General features: G+C 56.2%; 2 protein-coding genes across 2 annotated transcripts in view; both read right to left on the reverse strand.

Moving 5' to 3' along the window:
• Positions 1–861: 861 nt before the first annotated feature.
• GPSM3 (G protein signaling modulator 3) lies at positions 862–2,878 on the reverse strand. The gene is made up of 4 exons (XM_032398494.1): positions 2,584–2,878; positions 2,266–2,374; positions 1,847–2,046; positions 862–1,620 (listed from the first exon to the last, which is right to left on the reverse strand). Exons 1-4 carry the CDS (start codon positions 2,623–2,625, stop codon positions 1,483–1,485), a joined length of 489 nt encoding a protein of 162 aa, XP_032254385.1. The 5' UTR covers positions 2,626–2,878; the 3' UTR covers positions 862–1,482.
• Positions 2,879–4,167: 1,289 nt separating this feature from the next.
• Positions 4,168–19,013, reverse strand: part of NOTCH4 (notch receptor 4) — a 22,177-nt gene continuing 7,331 nt past the window's right edge. The window contains 22 exon segments of the mRNA XM_032398505.1: positions 4,168–5,051; positions 5,053–5,490; positions 5,677–5,774; positions 6,268–6,415; positions 6,636–6,931; positions 7,461–7,599; positions 7,693–7,774; positions 7,930–8,149; positions 8,660–8,835; positions 8,941–9,324; positions 9,923–10,446; positions 11,256–11,368; positions 11,606–11,858; positions 14,021–14,205; positions 15,065–15,215; positions 15,578–15,665; positions 15,880–15,997; positions 16,217–16,369; positions 16,653–16,798; positions 17,614–17,773; positions 18,587–18,709; positions 18,797–18,910. Coding sequence (XP_032254396.1) covers positions 4,776–5,051; positions 5,053–5,490; positions 5,677–5,774; positions 6,268–6,415; positions 6,636–6,931; positions 7,461–7,599; positions 7,693–7,774; positions 7,930–8,149; positions 8,660–8,835; positions 8,941–9,324; positions 9,923–10,446; positions 11,256–11,368; positions 11,606–11,858; positions 14,021–14,205; positions 15,065–15,215; positions 15,578–15,665; positions 15,880–15,997; positions 16,217–16,369; positions 16,653–16,798; positions 17,614–17,773; positions 18,587–18,709; positions 18,797–18,910 — 4,385 coding nt within the window. The 3' untranslated portion in view covers positions 4,168–4,775.

The following is a 19,013-nucleotide window of genomic DNA, read 5'->3' on the forward strand; positions in this document are numbered from 1 at the left end:
CCCCCTCCCTGCTCCGCCCCTCCCCCCGCCTGGTTACTTCCCCCCCCCAAACTCGGTGGGGCCGCTGCTCCCTCCGCCCCAACCCCCACCCGTTTCCCCCTCCCGCCTCCCCCGGAGGTTCACCCTGGCCCTGAAGGGAGACCTGGGGTACCGGCTGGGCCCCCCCACAGGAGACCCCGGCCCCCGGCGGCGGAGAAAATGGAGCCGGAGAGAGAGAGGAGGCCCAAGCGGGGGTGTGTGTGAGAGAAAGAGGGAGGAGGGAGGAGGGAGAAGGGGGGGGAGCGAGGGAGGGAGGCTGGGGGAGGGGAGCCGGGGAGGAAGAGGAGGGGAGAAGAGAGGAGGAACAGGGAGGAGCTGGGGGCGGAGAGAGACACACAGAAACAGAGGAACTGGGACCGAGTGGAGGAGGGGAGAGGGAAGAGGGGACGAGGGGAGGAGACTAGACCTTCGGGGAAAATACGCGAAGGCCCCGGGGCTGCATGTCGTCGGCCTGGGAAGCGGGGCCTGTTGGGCTAGGGGGCCGCCACCTGGGTTCCGAATTAGGGATCTAGGTGTTGTGGGCTCTGGCCGCTAGAATGCCTGGGTTCACAGACAGCTCAGTTCATATTTCTTGTCCTAATGACTCCCCTCCCTGTTCTACTTAATTAAAACCAGGAGAGGGGGGCTGGGGGGGTATAATTAGGGAGGTCTCCAGCCGTTGCTTAATGAGCCAGTAATTAACCAGCCAGGGAGGGGAGCTGGCCTCTCGCCAGACTAGGGAGAGAGGCGGCCTCTGGCCTCACCTTCCTCCCCCCTTCCCTCGCGCCCCCCCCGCCCCCCCCTCCCCGCAGCCCCAAACACCAGTCTTCTTCAGTTCGGAGGAGAATTACATTTATTCATACAACCAAAACATCAGACTCAGAGCAGCAGTGGGGAGGTTGGGGGGGGGGGGCAGTGCTAAGTGTCCATTCACAGCCTGTAGGCCCCTCAGTCCTGGGGCTGGGGGTGCTGGTGGTGGGGTGGGGGAATGATCTATCTCTTTGTAATGCCCTCTCCCTTCTTATTGAGAAGGAGGGTGGAACTGTCTGGCAGGCCCTAACCTTGGGAGATTTGCCTTTTCTTGGGAGATGGAGGCCTGAGCCCTCAGATTCTGCCTAGTGCCTAGACTACTGGGGGTGTCTCCACAGCTCAGGACTTACTGCCACTACTTGGGATCAGAGGAGGGGGTGGGGTGTCCCTCAGTGGCTGGGATCCTTTCACTGCTTCAAGCTCCTACATACTGGGGGAGGGAGTTAAATGACATCCTACTTTGACTATGCCCAGGGTTTGAGGACTTTCACCCCCTCCATTCCCAGGAGAAGTGGATGAGGGTGATGAATATTGAGATTTCTCCTGGGTCCTCCAGTCTCTGGTGCCCCTGTGAAGCAGGAGTTGAGGGTTAGCTGGGCTGCCCAGCTTTGAGCCCCAGGAGTGCGGAGTGGCTGGTAGGGGCGGGCTGAAGTCTCAGCAGGTATGTGTGGGGGGCCGGGACCTTTGCTCCTCCATTCGACCCCCACCCTGAACTCTCAGCAGCAACTCCAGGAGCTCCTGTCCCCCTGGGGGTAGGGGAGGCTCTGACCGCTGGGCTTCCATCCGCTGGCACTGAAGGAGTGGAGGGAAGGGAGGGTGTTGGTGAGGTTTTAAGAGGAACAGGCCTTGATAGGAGCCAAGGCTGGTGAAGGGGTATAGGGGACACCTGTGATGGGCACGGGGGGACTAGGCCTGGCAAGGGGGCAGATGCTGGGGAGAAGGAGGGGTAGGGCCCAAAAGACAACAAGGGCCAAGGGACCAGGAAGCCTCAGTCTTGCCTTCTGGGGAGGTGTCTCACCTGGTGACTGAGGATAGTGCTGTAGAGCTGTTCTCTGTCCTCAAGAGGCCGGAGTGGGGCTGGGGCTATGCTTGGGAGGTTCTGGGGGATGTGGAAGGTGGCTCTCTGCTCCTCTAGGCGGCGGGACTGGGCCTCAGCCACCAAATCCAGAAGGAGCTCAGTCTGTAGGGAGAGCAGGGAGGCGGAGCGGGGCCCCAGGGCTGGGGAGAGGAGGGGTAGGGCTCAGAGACCCAGAGAAATTGGCAGACAGGAGGGTTGGTGGTGCAAGGTGATTAGGCACTTGGGGTCAGAGCTGAGGGGGTGTAATGGGGAGTCAGGAGGAGGTGGGGAGAGGGCCCATGATGGAGGGGGCCTTGGTAATGGGATCAGGAAGGACGTGGGCACCATGGTCAGGGAGCTCCCTGGGCGGATGAGGGTACCTGTGTGGCGGGTTCCTGGAGGAGGAGGGGACGGAGGAGCAGATCGCCAAGGCCGAGCGGTGGTCTTCACAGGGGGCCAGTCAAGCTCATCCTGATGGGGGCCCTGATCCTGGGAGACATCCGGTCCAATTAGGCGGGGGTGTGGTGGGCGGGGGGCTAGGCCAACAGCCCATTTCCTCTCTGTGTGTCTCTGTTCCTGCCTCAGTTTGCCCAAGCCCTTCTAAGTCCCCTGAGTCCCCTGTTACTACGTCGCTGCCCCAGGTCCTCTCACCTCCCTTTCTCCCAGTGTCAGCCTCCCCGACCCGGTGCGCAGCTCACCTGGTCACCTTCCTCTTCTTCCTGGGGTCTCTCGGCCTCCATCCCCTGGGGGGGAGAAACTGATGGGGGAGGGGTAGCAGGGATTTGGGAGGAGGGCTGGAACCCTGGGTTCCTGAGGGGAGTGGGGGCTGGAAGGGGTGGGGGTGAGCCAGGGGCTGGATGCCTGGGTACTGAGCAGGAAGCTGGGTTCCTGGTCAGCCCCCCCCACGGGCCCCGCCCATCCCTGTCAACTTCCTCCAGTTCTCTTTTCCCACCCAAACTGCTTGCTCGACCTCTCTTGCCCCAGGGGAGCACAGAGACTGTGAAAAGCTCTTCCAGCTGCAGTAGTGGAGGGGGTTCATGATGGGGAAGGACTCTTGGCCTTCTCGAGTCTCAGTAGACCCCCAGCCCAGGCTCTGTTCTCTCCACTCCCCTCCTCCCCTTAAGCTCTTTCTGTCAACACAGGAACTAGCTACACAGGAAGTGGTTTTACTCCTCAGAACCCCCCTCCCGCCCCCAGGTCCCTTTCCTAAGAGGACCCTGATGTAGGCTTTGACCCTCCCCTGTGTCCCAGCTTCCCACAGACTTATGGGGACTGGGAGGGGCATGGTTCCAGTGGGAAGCAGGGGACTGAGACCCAGGGATGTTGGGCCCTCAAACATATACATATACCCCTAGCAGTGGCTCCAACACATGGTAAGTATTCAATAAATATGCATTGAATAGTTATCCCTGCCCTCTAGGTGCTTACTGTCTATTCAGGGTACAAGGTATGTACCAAATGTGAGACGAGGGTCAGGGGAAACTTTCCTCTGGTCATGAATGAAGGATAGAGAAATAGAAAAGGGAGACAACCACCTCCCTGGCTTGGTCTCAATGCTGGTCAGGCTGCCTGGCACCAGGGTGGGAGCAGGATTGAGATATTTTAGGACCCCTAAATGGCAACCTGCCATATTGTGTTTACAGCTGAGTGGTTTGGAGCATGAAATGTGATGAAGAGATCTGGTTCTACCACTTAATGCCTCGAAATCTTGGGCAAATAAAATCTCTGTGCCTCAGTTTCTCAAAGAGTAAAATGGAATTTTAACAGCACCTGCCTTGTAGGGTTGATGTGAGGATTAAATGTGATAAAAGTATTTGGCATATATTGAATGCTCAATAAATGGTAGTTACTATTAGCTTGAAAGCCAAAATGCCTCATGCCTCCATGTCTCAGGTCCATCACCATTAAGGAGGTATAACCATGGTTCTGAAAGGTGGATAATGTTTGAGATGCTCTCTCCATCTTCCTCAATTTGAGGCTTTAGGAATAACTAAATGCCCTTGGGAGAAGACAAAGGATATGCATGGTCGTGTGTGTGTGTGTGTGTGTGTGTGTGTGTGTGTGTGTGTGTGTGGTTTCTCCCTGGGCTATGAGAGATTCCTGCCTTCAGATGATACTCTAAATTAACACAGTACCCCCAAATCTACTTATTCTTGTTTTTGAACTGTACTTAAAGCCTCCATCCAAAGGGATGACTTTGACCGTAGGGCACAAAATTCTGAAAACACTATGCAGTCATTTCCATATTTTTTCCCATTCCACTCAACTCTTCCAAAAAAAGGTTAAGACTTCAAATAAGCTTTATTATGGGTTGACAGATTTGAGGTTCTTAAATATAGTGGTGACCAGAAGAATGGCGCCTCATCCCTGCGATGGTTTGTTGAGGAGGGAAGTGGGGAGAGTGCAAGGAATCATCAGCCGGAGTGGTCCCTGCCCCCCCCCCCCCCCACTTCAGCACCTACACCAGTGCCTGGCACATAGTGGGCACTCAATAAATATTTGTCAGCCATTTGTGAGAGGTGGCTGTAATGGGTGATAGAGGCTTCCTTTGGATACCATATACAGGAAAGAACGTCTTACATCCTGTATGTCTGCAGTTACTGGTTCCAGTTCAGAAGTACTTCCCCAGTTCCACTCCACCCTTCCGTAGCCTCTCACCCTTGTTTTCTGGGAGAAGGGCTGGGCCCTCGTCATTCCAGCACCCTAAACCCTTTTTCCATGCTGCAGTTTCTCTACGTGGAAGACGGAGTGGGCAAACACTCATTTGGGGAGGGACAGCATACTCATGACCCCTCACTTTTGGGGCTCCAGGATCTTAAAATCTGGAGTCTTTCCAGACTGTCCTATAATGGGTGCCCACTTTCAGGATCCCTCCCTGTCACGTAGCGTCCTATTTTTGACCCTCGCCTCCCGCGTTTAAAGGTATTACTTGGTGGGTCGGGGGACCCCAAGCAACCTGAGGCGATCCCCGCTCCGGGGACGGCGTAAGACAGGGAGGCGGGATTGGAGTGTTGGAGGTGGGGCCGCAGGCTCCCAGGGTCACCCAATCGCAGGGCCAGTCATCAGCCGAGGCCACACCCCCGCTCCCGGAAGCGACCCCGGATCTTCCTTGCACTAACGCTGGGTTGGGCCGAGGCCCGCGCATGCCTGCAGAAAACCTACGGGCTCCGGGGGGGCGGGCCTTCCCCTGCTCCTCTTTTCGAAAGACTCTGGCAATGAGAGTAGGCTCCGCCCCCACGCGCGGCCCATTCTACGGACAAAGTCTGGGCTTGCAGACATGCTCCGCCCCCACGCGGGCCAGCCCCGGCCGACAGCGTCCGGCAGCGCGACAGAGCCCCGCCCCCACGCGGGGGCAAGCTTCCCGACGCGGTCCGCGAGCGGGGTAAGGGGCCCGCCCCCCGGCCCGGCGTGATTTTGTGATGCGCCTCCAGTGACCCCGCCCCCTCCAGCAGCGTCAGCAGATCCCAGTGGTTGCGCTGGCGGGCGATGTCCCCGGCCGCTAGCCCGGCCTGGTCCCGCAGTCCCCGGGCCGCTCCCAGGCCCAGCAGCAGTTGGGCTACCTCCACCGCCCCTTCTCGGGCCGCGAGGAACAGCGGCGTCTGCTCCTATGCCGGAAGAAACAGCCAGGGGGCGAGGTCAGGGCGGGCCACGCCCACAGGGTGGCTCTTCCGGGCTCCACCCACTTGGCCACTGGCCCTTCCCCCTTCAGGTTGGGTGGCGTTCCCGCGCTTTCCGCCTCTCCCACGCCCTGTTTTGTTTTGTGTTTGTAGGCAACCAGCTCCCGGTCTAACCCTGCTGTCCTGGGCGTCTTTATCGGCTCCGGCCTGGAGAAGGGAGCGGGCGGCCCGGGCGTTGTTCACGGCGGCGGCCCAGTGCAGCGCGGTTTTTCCTAGGGGACGACGTGGGTGGTTGTTACTCCGAGGCTGGGGAACAGACGCCTGGGTTCCTGTTTCCCACGGATTCTGGTTTTGGGGGAAGGACTTATTTGGGCCCGCGGGGTTCCCTCAAAGGCGGAAGCGTTGCCCGGGTGACCGCCGGCCGGCAGGAAGCCTTGCTTCTCGTCACGTCACCGGCGCGCGGGAGGGACAATGGGGCATTGTTCTGGGCTCGGTGGGACCGGGAGACCTCCCCCCACTAGACCTCTCTCCCTTCTCCCAGACACTCCTTCCTCAGCCTAGTTTCCAGTGGGCTAGGGCAGTGTGTGTATGTTGTTGAGTTCCATACTGACATCGCCCCGCAGATTTACCACCGGGACAGCTAGGTGGGAGGGAATCCCCCAGTCTCCAGTTGGTCCCTCTGCTGCTTCCTTTTTTTGCATCTTATTTCACACCCCATCTGTGCCACTTCTCCATAGCACAACACCAACCTCTCCAGATCCGTACCCCATTTATCTCTCGCCCCCACATCTGCTTGGGCTGCGATCAGTTCTTCAACCAGGTCCTCCACCGCCAGCCTGGCGGCCAGCATCAGGGCTGTGGTCCCGTCCTCTGTCCGTGCATCCACTGCAGTCTGTCTGCTGCGGAGTAGGAGCTGGGGGTCCAGAGAGGGCCAGTGACCCCTGGTATGTCCTGGATTGCTAGCTCACACTCTTTAATCAGTTCCAAATCCGTATATGGTCATCTGTTGTTTCTCTTTCAGATCCCCAATCTTACATCACCTTCCTCTCTGCCAAACCCTAGGGGCTGCTTTTGCCTAGCTTTACTTAGGAGTTTGCCCCCTGTTCCCTTTAGCGACCCCCGTGTGCACTGACCTGGCAAACCTCCTGAGCATCAGCAGCCACAGCGGTGTGAAGAGGGGTGCGCCCTGCTCGGTCTGGCTGGTTGGGGTTGGCTCCAGCGGCAAGGAGGCGGCGGGCAGCGGTTGGCCGGGAGAATCGGGCAGCCAGGTGCAGGGGCGTCTCCCCAGTGCCCACAGTGTGAGCCTGAGGACAGGCCCCTCCACCCAACAGGGGTTCCCAGGGCTCAGGGCTTCCCAACCATGCTCCCTGGAAGGTCCTGGACTCCACTCCCCCACAGCAAACTGCTGACATCAGGGGTGTCACCCCATCTGTGGGTGGGAGACATGAGGAATGGGAGATAAGTCAGTCAAAAGGACATAACTGGGAGAGGAGGAGAACATAGAGGTTCAGGGAGAATCATAGCCTGAGGTGTCAGGAAGCCCAGCTCTGGCTCTTGATTTTGTGTGGCTTTCGTCAAATGACTTTTTTACTTTTCTCTGTGCTTCAGTTTCATCATCTGTAAAAGGAGCCAGTGGGCCTTAATTCTTAGACATTCTAAAGCAGTGGTTCTCAAACTTGAGTCTGGATCAGATTTATCTGGAGGGCTGGTTAAAACACACATTCTCCAATGTCTCAAATTTCTGAGTCAGTAGTTCTGGAGTGGAGCCTGAGAATTTGTGTTTCTAACAATTTCCCTGGTGATGCTGATTCTTCTGTCCTGGGACCACACTTTAAGACTCACTATTCTAAGGCACTAACTCTAACATTAATTTTCTCAGTTCTAATATCAAAAGGCTTTCTGATTCTAAAAGAGCCAAAGGGAGTTTTCCTTTTCTTGGTCTGGGTTGGCTCACATACCGGGTCCACGGGTGTCCACGTCAGGGACATCCATCTCCGATTCCTGGGGAGGGGTCAGCATGGCTGCCTGGGGGAGCTCCTGACAGTCACCGCTCAGAGGCCAGAGCGGGCACTTGGAGGGTGAGGCCGTTTCTTCAGCCTTAGGATCAGAACAAAAATCAGTGAAGGAAGGGTGACCCGTCCCTTCAACTCCGCCATTACCTCAGGACCATTCCTGCCCCAGTGCTTTCACCTGGCCCACCTCCTCTCCTTCCTCGGGGCCTGAGCACATCACAACTCCATCCTCATCAACTTCTGCGTCTGGCTTCAGTGCCCTGGAAGGGGGTGTTTGGGTAGAGGACCTTCAGGGTCCCCAGGATTTCCAGCAGCCTTCCTCCCCCTCTCCCCTTCCTCTGTCATCAACTTCTGATCATAAATATCTCCACAGGAAAGAGTCCCCTCCCTGAGCCCCTTTCCTCCTCACTCTTACTTGAGGCCAATGCTGTCTTCACCCAGGGGAGGCCGGCGTCTGCGGGGAGCCGGCTGAGTTCGAGGCCTTCTAATGAACCCAGGGGGCAGCCAGAGGGCCCCATGCTCTCGGCGCCGCCTCCGGATGAGCTGAAGGACGAGAAGAGCCCCAAGGGCCAGGAGAAGCACCCCGGCCACTGGTGAGCACAGCACAGGCCAGGGAAGCTGGTTGGTGGGTGGTGCTGGTGGGAGAGACAGTCACAAAAAGAGACCATTTCTCGTGAGGCTGGGCACTACTCTGAGACCTTTGGGCAAGTGCAGTAACTTCTTTCATCAGTTTCCTCATCTGCAAAGTGGGAATCATAATAGTACCTGCCACATGGCATTGTTGGGGGGATTAAATGAGTTGATACTGTAAAGCCCTTAGAGCAAGGCCTGGCACGTAGTAAATGCTATATGGGTTATGATTCTCTCGTGTACCATGAGCTGTTTGACAGGGATGATTGGATTTAGTAGAGAGGATAGACCAGATGATAAAGGTTAGGATAAAATACGTAGGGAAATGAGGAAGGAGATTGAAGAGCAAATGGGCCATGAGGAGATCCACTTAGAGAATGAGAGGTTCACGAGGGTCAGTCTCCACACAGAACATTTGGGGTCCCTGCAATCCTGTGTCATTTGGCTTCCATTGCTGTTTGCTGGCATGGAAGTGGGTCTGGGAGCAAGGTCGGGAGAGGAGGGGGGTCACCTACCGGTGCCAGCACGAGGATGGGCAGCCAGCAGGGGTCCCGGCAGCAGGTGCTCCAGGGCCCCCACTGCTGCCATGGCGGCCAGGAAGCGGAGCAGGAGCCCAGGATCCCAGGGACAGCGGGATGCAGGGTGGTCAGGGCCACAGCGGGACAAATCCACACCCATCACCACCACAAACCTGTGGGGGAGGTGCCGCAGAGACCCCTGTGTTGGTCCCTGGCTCCCTTCCTTCCACCCATCAAAAAACCGGTGTCTGCCGCATCCCCCTGCCCGGCCTTCTTACCCAGTGCTGAGAGAGTCTGTCTCCTTGCCCACAGGCTGTGTGTGAGGGGTTGCTCTCTCCTGATGTGAGGGGTCCGGGGCTCCTCCTAGCTCCTCTTCGGCCTGGGCCCCAGGATAGGGGTACACCATGTCCTTGCCATCACTATCCTTCCTTACCCAGAGCCCCACTCTCAGAGTCAGGGATAGCACCCGGGCCAGGGCCAGCAGCTGCTGGTCCAGGGCTGGGGGGCTCAGCACCACCAGCAGGGCCAGGGAGGGCCCCCATTCTGAATCCCCATCTGTAGGCCTGCAGTCACCCCCATCCCAGCCACATTCGGCAGTGTTGCAGCCTTTCTCGCAGTGCCCGTTGTGGAAGTGATCGTGGCAGTACTGGTCATAGGCTGGACTGTGGGGTGAGGAGAGGGGGACTCAGGATCCCCAAAGAAACCTGACCCCCTTCTTCATTCCAGAGAGATGCCTGATATTCCACTGCCTCTAGGGCACTGGTTGCTAAGTGGGGAGAGCTCCGGAGCAGTGGGCTTGGTCAGGCCCTGGATGGCAGGTAGCCCAGACCCTCTAATGTCTGTGACGCCCTTGTCTCCTAAGACTGTCCCCTCTCCCTACCATCCCAAGCTCTCCTGTCTCCCTGAAGGAGAGTCCAAGGCCCTTTTCCCTCAGGGGTGCTGGTTGCTAGGGGAGATCCTCCATGGCAACGGGGCATAGAGAAAGAGGCCTGAGGCCAGAGCTCCCACAGCTCTTAGAGAGGAGCCCAGACAGAGGCAGTGCCCTCCTTCCCAGTCCCCATGCTAAATATTGATGCTGCCCTCCTCCCCTGGGCTGGAGCCTAGTGTCTTCTACCCCTACTTAGCAACAGTTATTAGGGTGGAAACTCCCCGGAGCCTGAGGCTGTGGTCACACTGCAACCCCCTCAGAGGTATCTGTCCTTCCTCCTGCCTCACCCTGCCCTCCCCACCCCAACCCCCAAGTCAGGGTTTCAGGCTCACGTGCAGGCCAGAGGAGTCTCACAGTCGTAGCCATCAAACAAACACTCTGCAGAGTCACACTGCGGGTGGCACTGCCCATCCCGGAAGAGAAGCCAACACCGGGAGTGGGAGGGACAGCCCTTCCAGGGGTCCGGGACCCCCAGGGAGCAGTCTCCCCCATCCCAATTTCCTCCAGGGCCGCTGCAGCCAGCGTCACAGGCCCCATCTCCACCTCTGCCTTCGCATCCCTTTGCTCCGGGCCTCTGACACCGGGGCCCTGGAGAGCTGGGAGGGCAGGAGCATCGGAAGCCTGGGGCCCCCAGCCCAGGGGTCTCTGAGCAACTGCCATTGTGTAGGCATGGAGAAGGAGGGCCACAGCCGCGAGGAGCTGGTGGGATCAGGCAGTCAGGGCCCCCGTAGCCATTGAGGCAGGCACAGTGGGGTGGGAAGCCAGGCTTGGGGGAGGGCAGACACAGGCCACCGTGGTGGCAGTGATGGAGGCCGCAGGAGGGGGCTCTGTGGCTGCAGGTGGGGCCCTCAAAACCCTGTGGAGAGGAGAGAGAGATTGGGGGAGGCCCTTGTATTATTCTTTCTACCCCCTGCCAAGCAAACTCTTGGGTTAAGATAATTCAGAGGGTTCTACAGTCTCATATCTGGAAGGGGCCTCAGAGAACATCACGTTCATCATTTTATAGATGTTGAAACCATGGTCCATGGTATTTTCACACAATGACATATTACACAGTGATGCAAATGGATGAACCACAGCTGTGGCAACAACCTAGGAGACTAAGCACTTAGAGAGTGGTAGTAATTAAATTCATCTTTAGACTTAGGATTATATACTTTCTCTTTCTCTGGACGGGGAACAAGATAGAGGAAGACATAAGTACATGTGAGTTATCATTGCTACTGTAATTCTTAGGTTAGGTTTATGGGTGTTACGTTATAAGAAAAATACAAAGAAGGCCGTGCACAAACCAATGATGTTAGTGTATCATGAACCAAGGCTTATGATTAACCCGATTTCATGCATCTGAGGTCCATAAACACACACACACACGCACACACACACACACACACACACACACACAGAGAGAGAGGTAAAAGAACTTATCCAAGGTCTCACCCAGCTTGACTTTGGGACCTTCTCTTAGGCAGTGCCCATGATTTCTGAAAATTCCATTCATGCTACCACCTGGTCCTGCCTTTCCCCCTGAACTGCTTCTGAGTCACTCACCCCGTAGCATGGGCTAGCTTTCGCCAAGAATTCCCCTCTAGGATCCCAGCTCAGGCATTCTCACCTTGCATCAGTGCTGGGGGCAACAGAGAAGACAGCTTTGCAGTCACTCACCTGGGGGCAGTGACAGGTGAAACCCAGGGGTGGTCCCGCTGTAGTCTCACAGGACCCCCCATGGGAGCAAGGCTGGCTCTGGCAGGGGTCTGTCTCCACTTCACACCACTGGCCTGTGGTGGGGTGGGATTAGATGTCACACCCTGCTTCGGTCACTGCCTCCTTCCTAGCTCATTCCTGGGAATTGACCCAGCACTCTACCTGCGCAGGCAGAGGGATCCTGGGGCTTATTCTCTGGGGTGGGGTGTGGAGGCAGGGGGATGGACACAATGACTAGGTTGCCTTGTGGGTGGGGATTGTGAGCCCGGTTGTGCCACAGAGGGGCCTACACACACCCTCCCAGGCCTCACCCGTGTATCCAGGCAGACACCGGCAGTAGAAGGCATTGGCCAGAGAGTGACAGGCTGCCGTGCCTGTGGGGTGGCAGGGCCGGTCCAGACACTCGTCTACGTCCCCCTCACAGCGCAGGCCCACAAAGCCTGGAGGGCAGGTGCAGGAGAAGCCTCCAGGTTTGGGGGTGCAGGTCCCATGGTTGTGACAGGGCTGGGATTGACAAGCATTGGATTCCTTCGAGCAGTTCTGTCCACTGTAGCCTGGGGCACACTGTGGGCAAAGAGGGTCAGACAGGGAACCAGTTATCCAGCCCATCCCAACACTACAGGGGACCCAGCTCAAGATCGTCTGCCCAGCTCTCTCCCACCTTCCAGTTCAAAGCATCATTCAACTCACCATCCATCACAGCCCTGTGTAGCCTAACCCCTCTGTCTCAACTCCATGATACACAGTCGTTCAGTGGTGTGCAACTTAGCCCCTCCAGCAGTCCCAAAGCATCTTATGGCGCATTGCCACTAAACAATAGCTCCGTTTTTGGTAAGACCTCCCTCCCCCAGCCACACCTCCACCAGGCTCTGTCATGCTTTATTGATTAAATTTTTAAAAGATTTTATTTATTTATTTGACAGAGAGAAACAGCCAGAGAGGGAACACAAGCAGGGGCAGGGGAGTGGGGGAGGGAGAAGCAGGCTTCCCGCCTGAGCGGGGAGCCCGATGCGGGGCTCGAACCCAGGACCCTGGGATCATGACCTGAGCCGAAGGCAGACGCTTAACGACTGAGCCACCCAGGCGCCCCTTTATTGATTAATTTGTCAGCATTTACTGAATGCTTACTTTGTGCCAGGTACTGTTTTAGGCACTAGGAATATGAAGAGAATTAGAGCTCCTCCCCACTTCCGTGAAGTTCTCATTCAACCAGAAGAGAGAGACTAGCTAGCACTTATTACATGATTTTTATACATAACCTCATAAAACTCTCCCCCAAACCCTGCATGTGTGTTATCTCATTTGATTCTCACTTTACAGAAAAGGCAAACTATTCCTGGAAATACTGAGTGACTTGCACAAGCTGGTGGCAGAGCTGGGATTCAGTGCGAGTCTGTGATGTCCTAACCAGTGCCCTGAAGCATTTGGGGATTGTTTCATGCCATTCTGCCAGTGGGAGAGGGGTCACTGATGAAGTTCTCTACCATGGGCTGAGCTGTTGCAAGAGCAAGGAGAGCATCTAAGAACACAGTGCCAGCAAGGCTTCAGAAAGGAGGAGAAAGAGGGGATTACAGAGAATCCGGGGAGTGGCCAGAGGGCTGGGAGAAGCAGGTGAACGGGGTGTTTTGGGGATGTCTGAGGGAAGGAGTCTCAGGAAAAGGGAGGTAAAGCTGAGTCATGGGTGCAGGGGTGTTCACTATTAATTAGTACACTGCTTTTGTGTATGTTTGAAAATGTTCATAACAAAAAGTTAAAAAATAAAAAGATTAGAATGGTTAGGGGATCCACATCATGCCTTTTATTCAAAGTCAGGGTTCTTTTTTTTTTTTTGAGAGAGAGAGAGAGAGAGAGAGACACACACACACACACACACACACGCACACACACACACACACACACAGAGGGAGAGGGAGAGAATCTTAAGCAGGTTCTATGCCCAGCCTGGAGCCTGATGCAGGGCTCGATCTCATGACCCTGAGATCATGACCTGTGCTGAAATCAAGAGTCAGATGCCGACTGAGTCACTCAGGCGCCCCCAAAGTTGGCATCAGGCATCAGGCTGCTCGGACTTGAATCCCAGCTTTGCCTCTGCTGCTCAGTGACCGGAACCACCAAAGAGAGGCCCAAACCCAGGCTGGAGAGAAGTTAGGGGCATTTTCCTGAGCAAGGCGCCTCTTGGGCACCATCCAGTGGAAGAGGGGTGAGGAAGGGCACGGAAGAGCCGGTAAACGGGGTGTGTAGGGAAGCCAGCCGCAGCTGGAGCAGAGAGTAGGAGGGTGGGGGTGGGGCGAGATAAGACCCGAGGGTCAGGCCAGGCTGGGTCACTCGGGCCTTGGACTTCACTGTCAAAGAGGTGGGCAGCCACTGAAGGGTTTTAAGCAGGGGAGTGACAGGTCAGCTTAACATTTTCAACAGAGCACCCTGGTGGTGGAGTAAAGGCTGAGCCTCCAGGCAGACAAGTTTGGGGGCAGGGACAGGGTGCTCCAGGCCTGCACAGATTATGCCCCACAGGCAATGGGACAAAGGGTGAAGGAGGAAGGACAGAGTTGAGAAAGATTTAGGAGGCAAAAGGACAGGACTTGGCGGTGGGTTGGATATGTGGGGTAAAGAAAGGAAAGGAGGTGAATCCATCAGTGCCCTGCCCAGTGGCACTGTGCTAGTGCCCCCCCCCGCCCTGTGCAGCCCACCCTTGTCTCCCCTCCCCGCTCTTCTCTAGACCTGCTCACCTGGCAGAGATACCCACTGGGCTGGGCTATGCAGGTGGCCCCGTGCTGGCAGGGCCTGGACTCACATGGGTTCACTCTGTCCTGGCATACACCACCTTGGAATCCAGGAGGGCAGTGGCAGAAATACGAGGAGCCACTGTCGATGCAGACGCCTCCATTCTGGCACAGGGAAGAAACTTCTTTGCCTGAGGAGAGAGGCAGACAGGGATGGGCACAGCTAAGTGGGGTGGAAAGGTTCTCGGGGGCCCCAGACACGGAGCAGAGAGGCTCTTGGGGATCACTAATATTCCTGGGGTGGGTGGAGGCCACTTGGAGCCTGAGGAATCAGTAACTTCTGGTGCTGAAGAGGTTATAACATCAAGATCCCCCTCCTGCCTGTTCTGCCAGAATGGAGAGAGATACCTCTTGTTAAGCTTATTAGACCATTATAAGCAACTGTATTCTTGGTTTAAAACAAGTCTCAAGCAAGCAAGAACTCAAAGGAAACTTCGGAGGGGGGCGGTTAACTAATGGCTCAAGTCTGTCCCCTGAATTTGCATCCCCTGATGTTTTCTCACTGGGATTCCCATCCCCTAACCCCACAGGAGGCTCCTTCCTGAGTTCTGCTCCTATTAAGCCTCATATGAATAAGGGGCGTATTCTTTTACAAGGGGGTTGACATAACATCCAAGTGAGTGGGGAGCAGCAGTTGAGTTGAGTGCAGTTGGGTTAAGTGTGATCTACTCTAGATGCATTATGGTAGTAATGACAGAGTTGAGTTGCTTCACGTTGAGTTATGTCCCGGTAGTTGTGTTAACCTGGAGTCTTGTTGGCTGGACTGGTTGGTGTTGCTTGAGTTGTGTTGAGCATGGTGATAGAAGTTGAGTTGTGTTAGGTTGCCCCGAGGGTGAGGCTGTAGAATCAGTCGTAGTGTTTGGTCTGTGTTACTTTGACTTTCATTTGGTTGTTTTGGCCAAATGTTGTGTGTGGATGCCCTCAGGGATCAGGTAGAGGGGACACTCTTTCTCTCTTTATCTGCTCCCCAGTTGGTCCTTGGGTCAGTACCTTGGCTCAGAGCGGCCTTCTGACAGGACAGTGGCAGGTTGCAGAGAGGCCCGGTCCATCCTTGGAGGCAAAGGCACTGAAAGGAGGGCCCAGTCTGGAGGCAGTAGGAATTGTGTAGACAGGGCTTCTGGGCACATAAGTCTATCAGAGTCTGAGGTTAGGGAGGGAGCATGAGTCAGGACACAATATCATGTTTTTAGGCCCAGAGATGGTCTTCGGCTAGCTCCTCAAAATCCTCACCTCTCAAACTCTCTCCTGAATGGTCTGGGGCCAGGTGATAGCCCCCCCCGACCCTGGTTTCCTTTGATACCCACATCCCAGAGCAGTCCCTGGCATCAGAGATCCTTTCATTCCTTCTATTCCATGCAAACCTCAAGCTAGACCTCCACTCCCAGATTCCAAACCCCCTTTCCTGTGGATACTTCTCCCCAGCTCCCTGCTCTGTCTTCTAGAACCAGAGACCCTCCCACCAGAGCCCTCCAGCCTCAGCACAGTTGGCTCAGCACCCCTCACCTGGCAGCTGCCTCCCGTGTAGCCAGGGGAGCAGAGGCAGTGGGGACCCTGAGGGCCATCTTGGCAGGTTGCCCTGTTCCTACAGGGGCTGGAACAGGACAGACACAGGGCACAGTGGGAGGAAGTCGGGCAATCAAAAGGGAGGGAGTGTGTGATGTGGTGAGATGGGGAACTAGAAAGGGAGGCAGAGTGAAAGGATGTGGGATATAGAGTGTGAGGCAGCCTGGAGCCCCAGAGGAGATGGAGAGGAAGGGTGGGGAGGCTGAGGGGCTCCCTCCCTTCCTCTTGGGGTCTTTGCTCACTTGTCTGCACAGCTGGGTCGGGTCCTTTCCTCACAGCGTGGGCCCTGGAAACCCGCAGCACAGAGGCAGGACGAGGTGCCAGGCTTGTTCACACAGGTACCCCCGTTGAGGCACGGGGCTGGAGAGAGGAGGCTGTGAGGGGTGGGGTTCCTTGCCTGTAACCTGGCCTGTGGCCTTAGTCACACCACGCACAGGACATATGCACCCCCCTGCTGCCCCCGTCAAAACAGCACCCCATCATGGTGCCCAATTAATTTGTTTTCCTACGGCACAAACACACCCCGACCAGTTTCTCCATCCTCCCGTGGCCCAGCTGGAGGACACGGTGGGCACTCACCAGAGGCACAGTGGTCAGTGCTGGTCTGGCAGCGGGGCCCAGTGTGGCTCAGAGGGCAGGTGCAGGAATAGCCCCCAGGCCTGGGGCTACAGGAGCCACCATTGAGACAGGGCCCTGAGTGGCAAGCTGTCACCTCCTCACTGCAGGTAGGCCCTGAGGGAAATGAGTGGGGTCTGAGAAAGGGAATCCTCTTCTCTCTTGTCTTCCTCTGCTTCCCTCCCCCTTCCTTCTCCTCATCCCCATCCCTATTTTCTCCCACCCAATCTTTTGTCTTTTCTTCCTGTCTCCCGCACATCACCTGTGTTCCCTCCCTGCAGCTCATGCCCCGTTCTCCTTGGTGGTGACCCAGACCCAGAGTCCTTGGACACATGTCTCTACTGGCCTTGCCCTTGATTAGAGGGCGGCCAGCCCAGAATGTCTGTGGGGAGGGCCTCACCTGTGTAGCCTGGGGGGCAGGTACAGTTGTAGCCAGAGGACTGGGCGTGGCAGGTCCCCCCGTGGGCGCAGGGGACGGAGGCGCAGCCCCCCAGCTCTGCTTCACATTGTGGTCCTGTCCAGCCCACATCACACACACATGAGGATCTGGTCATGAAGAGAAAGGGGAGGGTTTTTCCTTCTTCTGGTGTTTTTCTCTTCACCTCCCCTCACCGATGGTCAGACCCCTAGGACCTCTTTTTTTTGGTCCTGAGACTCTGGCCCCTTTCTTCAGTGGCTCTGCTCTCAGCATTGTCCCCCTTCCATACTATATGTAAGAATATGTATATATGTTTCTCCTATAACTGTTTATTGTCTGTCTTTCCTCATTAGAATGAAATCTCCGTGAGAACAGACACGCCGGGGCGCCTGGGTCGCTCAGTTGGTTAAGCGTCTGCCTTCAGCTCTGGTCACGACCCCAGCGTCCTGGGATGGAGACCCGAGTTGGGCTCCCTGCTCAGTGGGGAGCCTGCTTCTCCCTCTCCCTCTGCCGTTCCCTCTGCCACTCCCCAGCTTGTGCTCTCTCTCTGTCAAATAAATAAATAAAAATCTTAAAAAAAAAAAAAAGCAGACATTTTGTCTCTTTTGTTCTGTGCAGTTCCCCCAGTGCCTGGAAAAGTATCCACACATAGTAGATGCTCAATATTTGTCTAATGTATGATGAATTGGCCCTGGGATCTAATGCTTTTCTTTCTGCTCTGACCCCCTAGCCCTCGGTTTCACCCGTGGTTTATGAACTCTGCCCCCACAGGACTGCACTCACTAGTCGCGCCCTCACATTGGCGGTGAGCTCAGCACTTTGCCATCTCCTTCCTCTTCCCTCTTGGTCATTTCCCACAGGCTGGCGGCTCACTGGCTGTCTTATCCTGCCCTCGCTGAGGAGGACCGGAGGCCGGTGCGAGTGGGGAGGCCTGGAGGGTTACCTGTGACAGAGCCCATGGTGGCAGGTGCAGTTGTCCTCAATGGGGGCACAGCCGGGGCTCCCATCGGGGCAGAGGCAGGGGGCCTTGTCCTCCTGATCATAGCACTTTTGCTTGGGCTGGCACAGGTTGGGGGCACACAGGGGAACCTCACAGAGATGACCTGAGGTGGGGAGATGGGTCAGAGAGAAAACAGAGTCCCTCCGTGTCCTCGATGGGGCCAAAGCCACTTCTTACATATAACTTGCTCACTCCCCATGAAGCTGTCCTTCAGTGGCTCCCTGTTGCCTCAGGATACAGTCTAACTTCCTCAGGGTGACACACAGGGCCCTGTGTGACACGATTTCCCTGTTACTGCTGCGCTCCTCAGGTTTGCTCTGTTGCACCCTAAGCTCAGGATGTCCTGTGGCTCCTTAAGTAGGGTGTGCTTTTCACCTGCAGCTAAAACATGCAATTACTCTATCATGACAAACTCCTACTCATTCTTCAAGACTCAGCTCAGCCATCACCTCCTCCATGAAGCCTTCTTATCTCTAGTCTGGTTGGCTGGTCTCTGTGCTCCTATAGAATCCTATGCAGTCCTCTCCCAGAGCACCTTTGGACCATAACCGACAAGAGACTTCTTGGTCTCTCTGCACTGGATTTAAAGCCAGTTGAGGAGAGCAGCTCTCTTATTCCACTTGTGTCTGTGTCTGGCAGAGGAGACAATAGGTTCCTGCTAAATAAGCAAATGAATGGCTTCCTGATGAACCCTAATCACACCATTCATGTCGGGCTCGGTGTGGGCCCTACAGATAACATCTGCAGTCAGCCCCAGCTTGTGTGGTTGTGCAGGTTGTACATGGAATAACTCCAGGGGGTTCCAGTCTCCTTCTCTTCTCACATCCCAACCCTCGAATACCCAGCAGTGACCTCTGCCCCACCCCAGATGGGCTCAACTCTCCGGCCAGTCCCTTCTAACGCCTCCCCTGCTGACCTGTGAAGCCAGAAGGGCAGAGGCAAAAGAAGGCTCCGGGGAGATCCAGGCAGCTGGCTCCAGCCGGACATGGGCCACTCAGGCACTCGTCCACCTCCACCTGACAGCGCGGGCCTTCAAAGCCTATGGCACAGCAGGAGGATCAGGGACCTGCCCGGAAGTCTGCCCTTTGCCTCCACTCTCCCCTCCAGCGTTTGAGCCCTGCTTCACCTGGGAGACACTCGCAATGGAAGGATCCGGGCTGGTCCTGGCACTGACCCCCATTGGCACAGGGAGAGCTCCCACACTCATTGATGTCCTCCTCACACCGCGAGCCAGTGAATCCTGGTGGGGCCAGGAGAGATGGCAAAGGTTGTCTTCTCTTCCCTTCCCTCCTTCCTTCCTTCCTTCCTTCCTTCCTTCCTTCCTTCCTTCCTTCCTTCCTTCC

This window comes from Phoca vitulina, unplaced genomic scaffold (genome assembly GCF_004348235.1).
Source record: "Phoca vitulina isolate PV1807 unplaced genomic scaffold, GSC_HSeal_1.0 scaffold116, whole genome shotgun sequence".
Classification (NCBI taxonomy): Eukaryota; Metazoa; Chordata; class Mammalia; order Carnivora; family Phocidae; genus Phoca; species Phoca vitulina.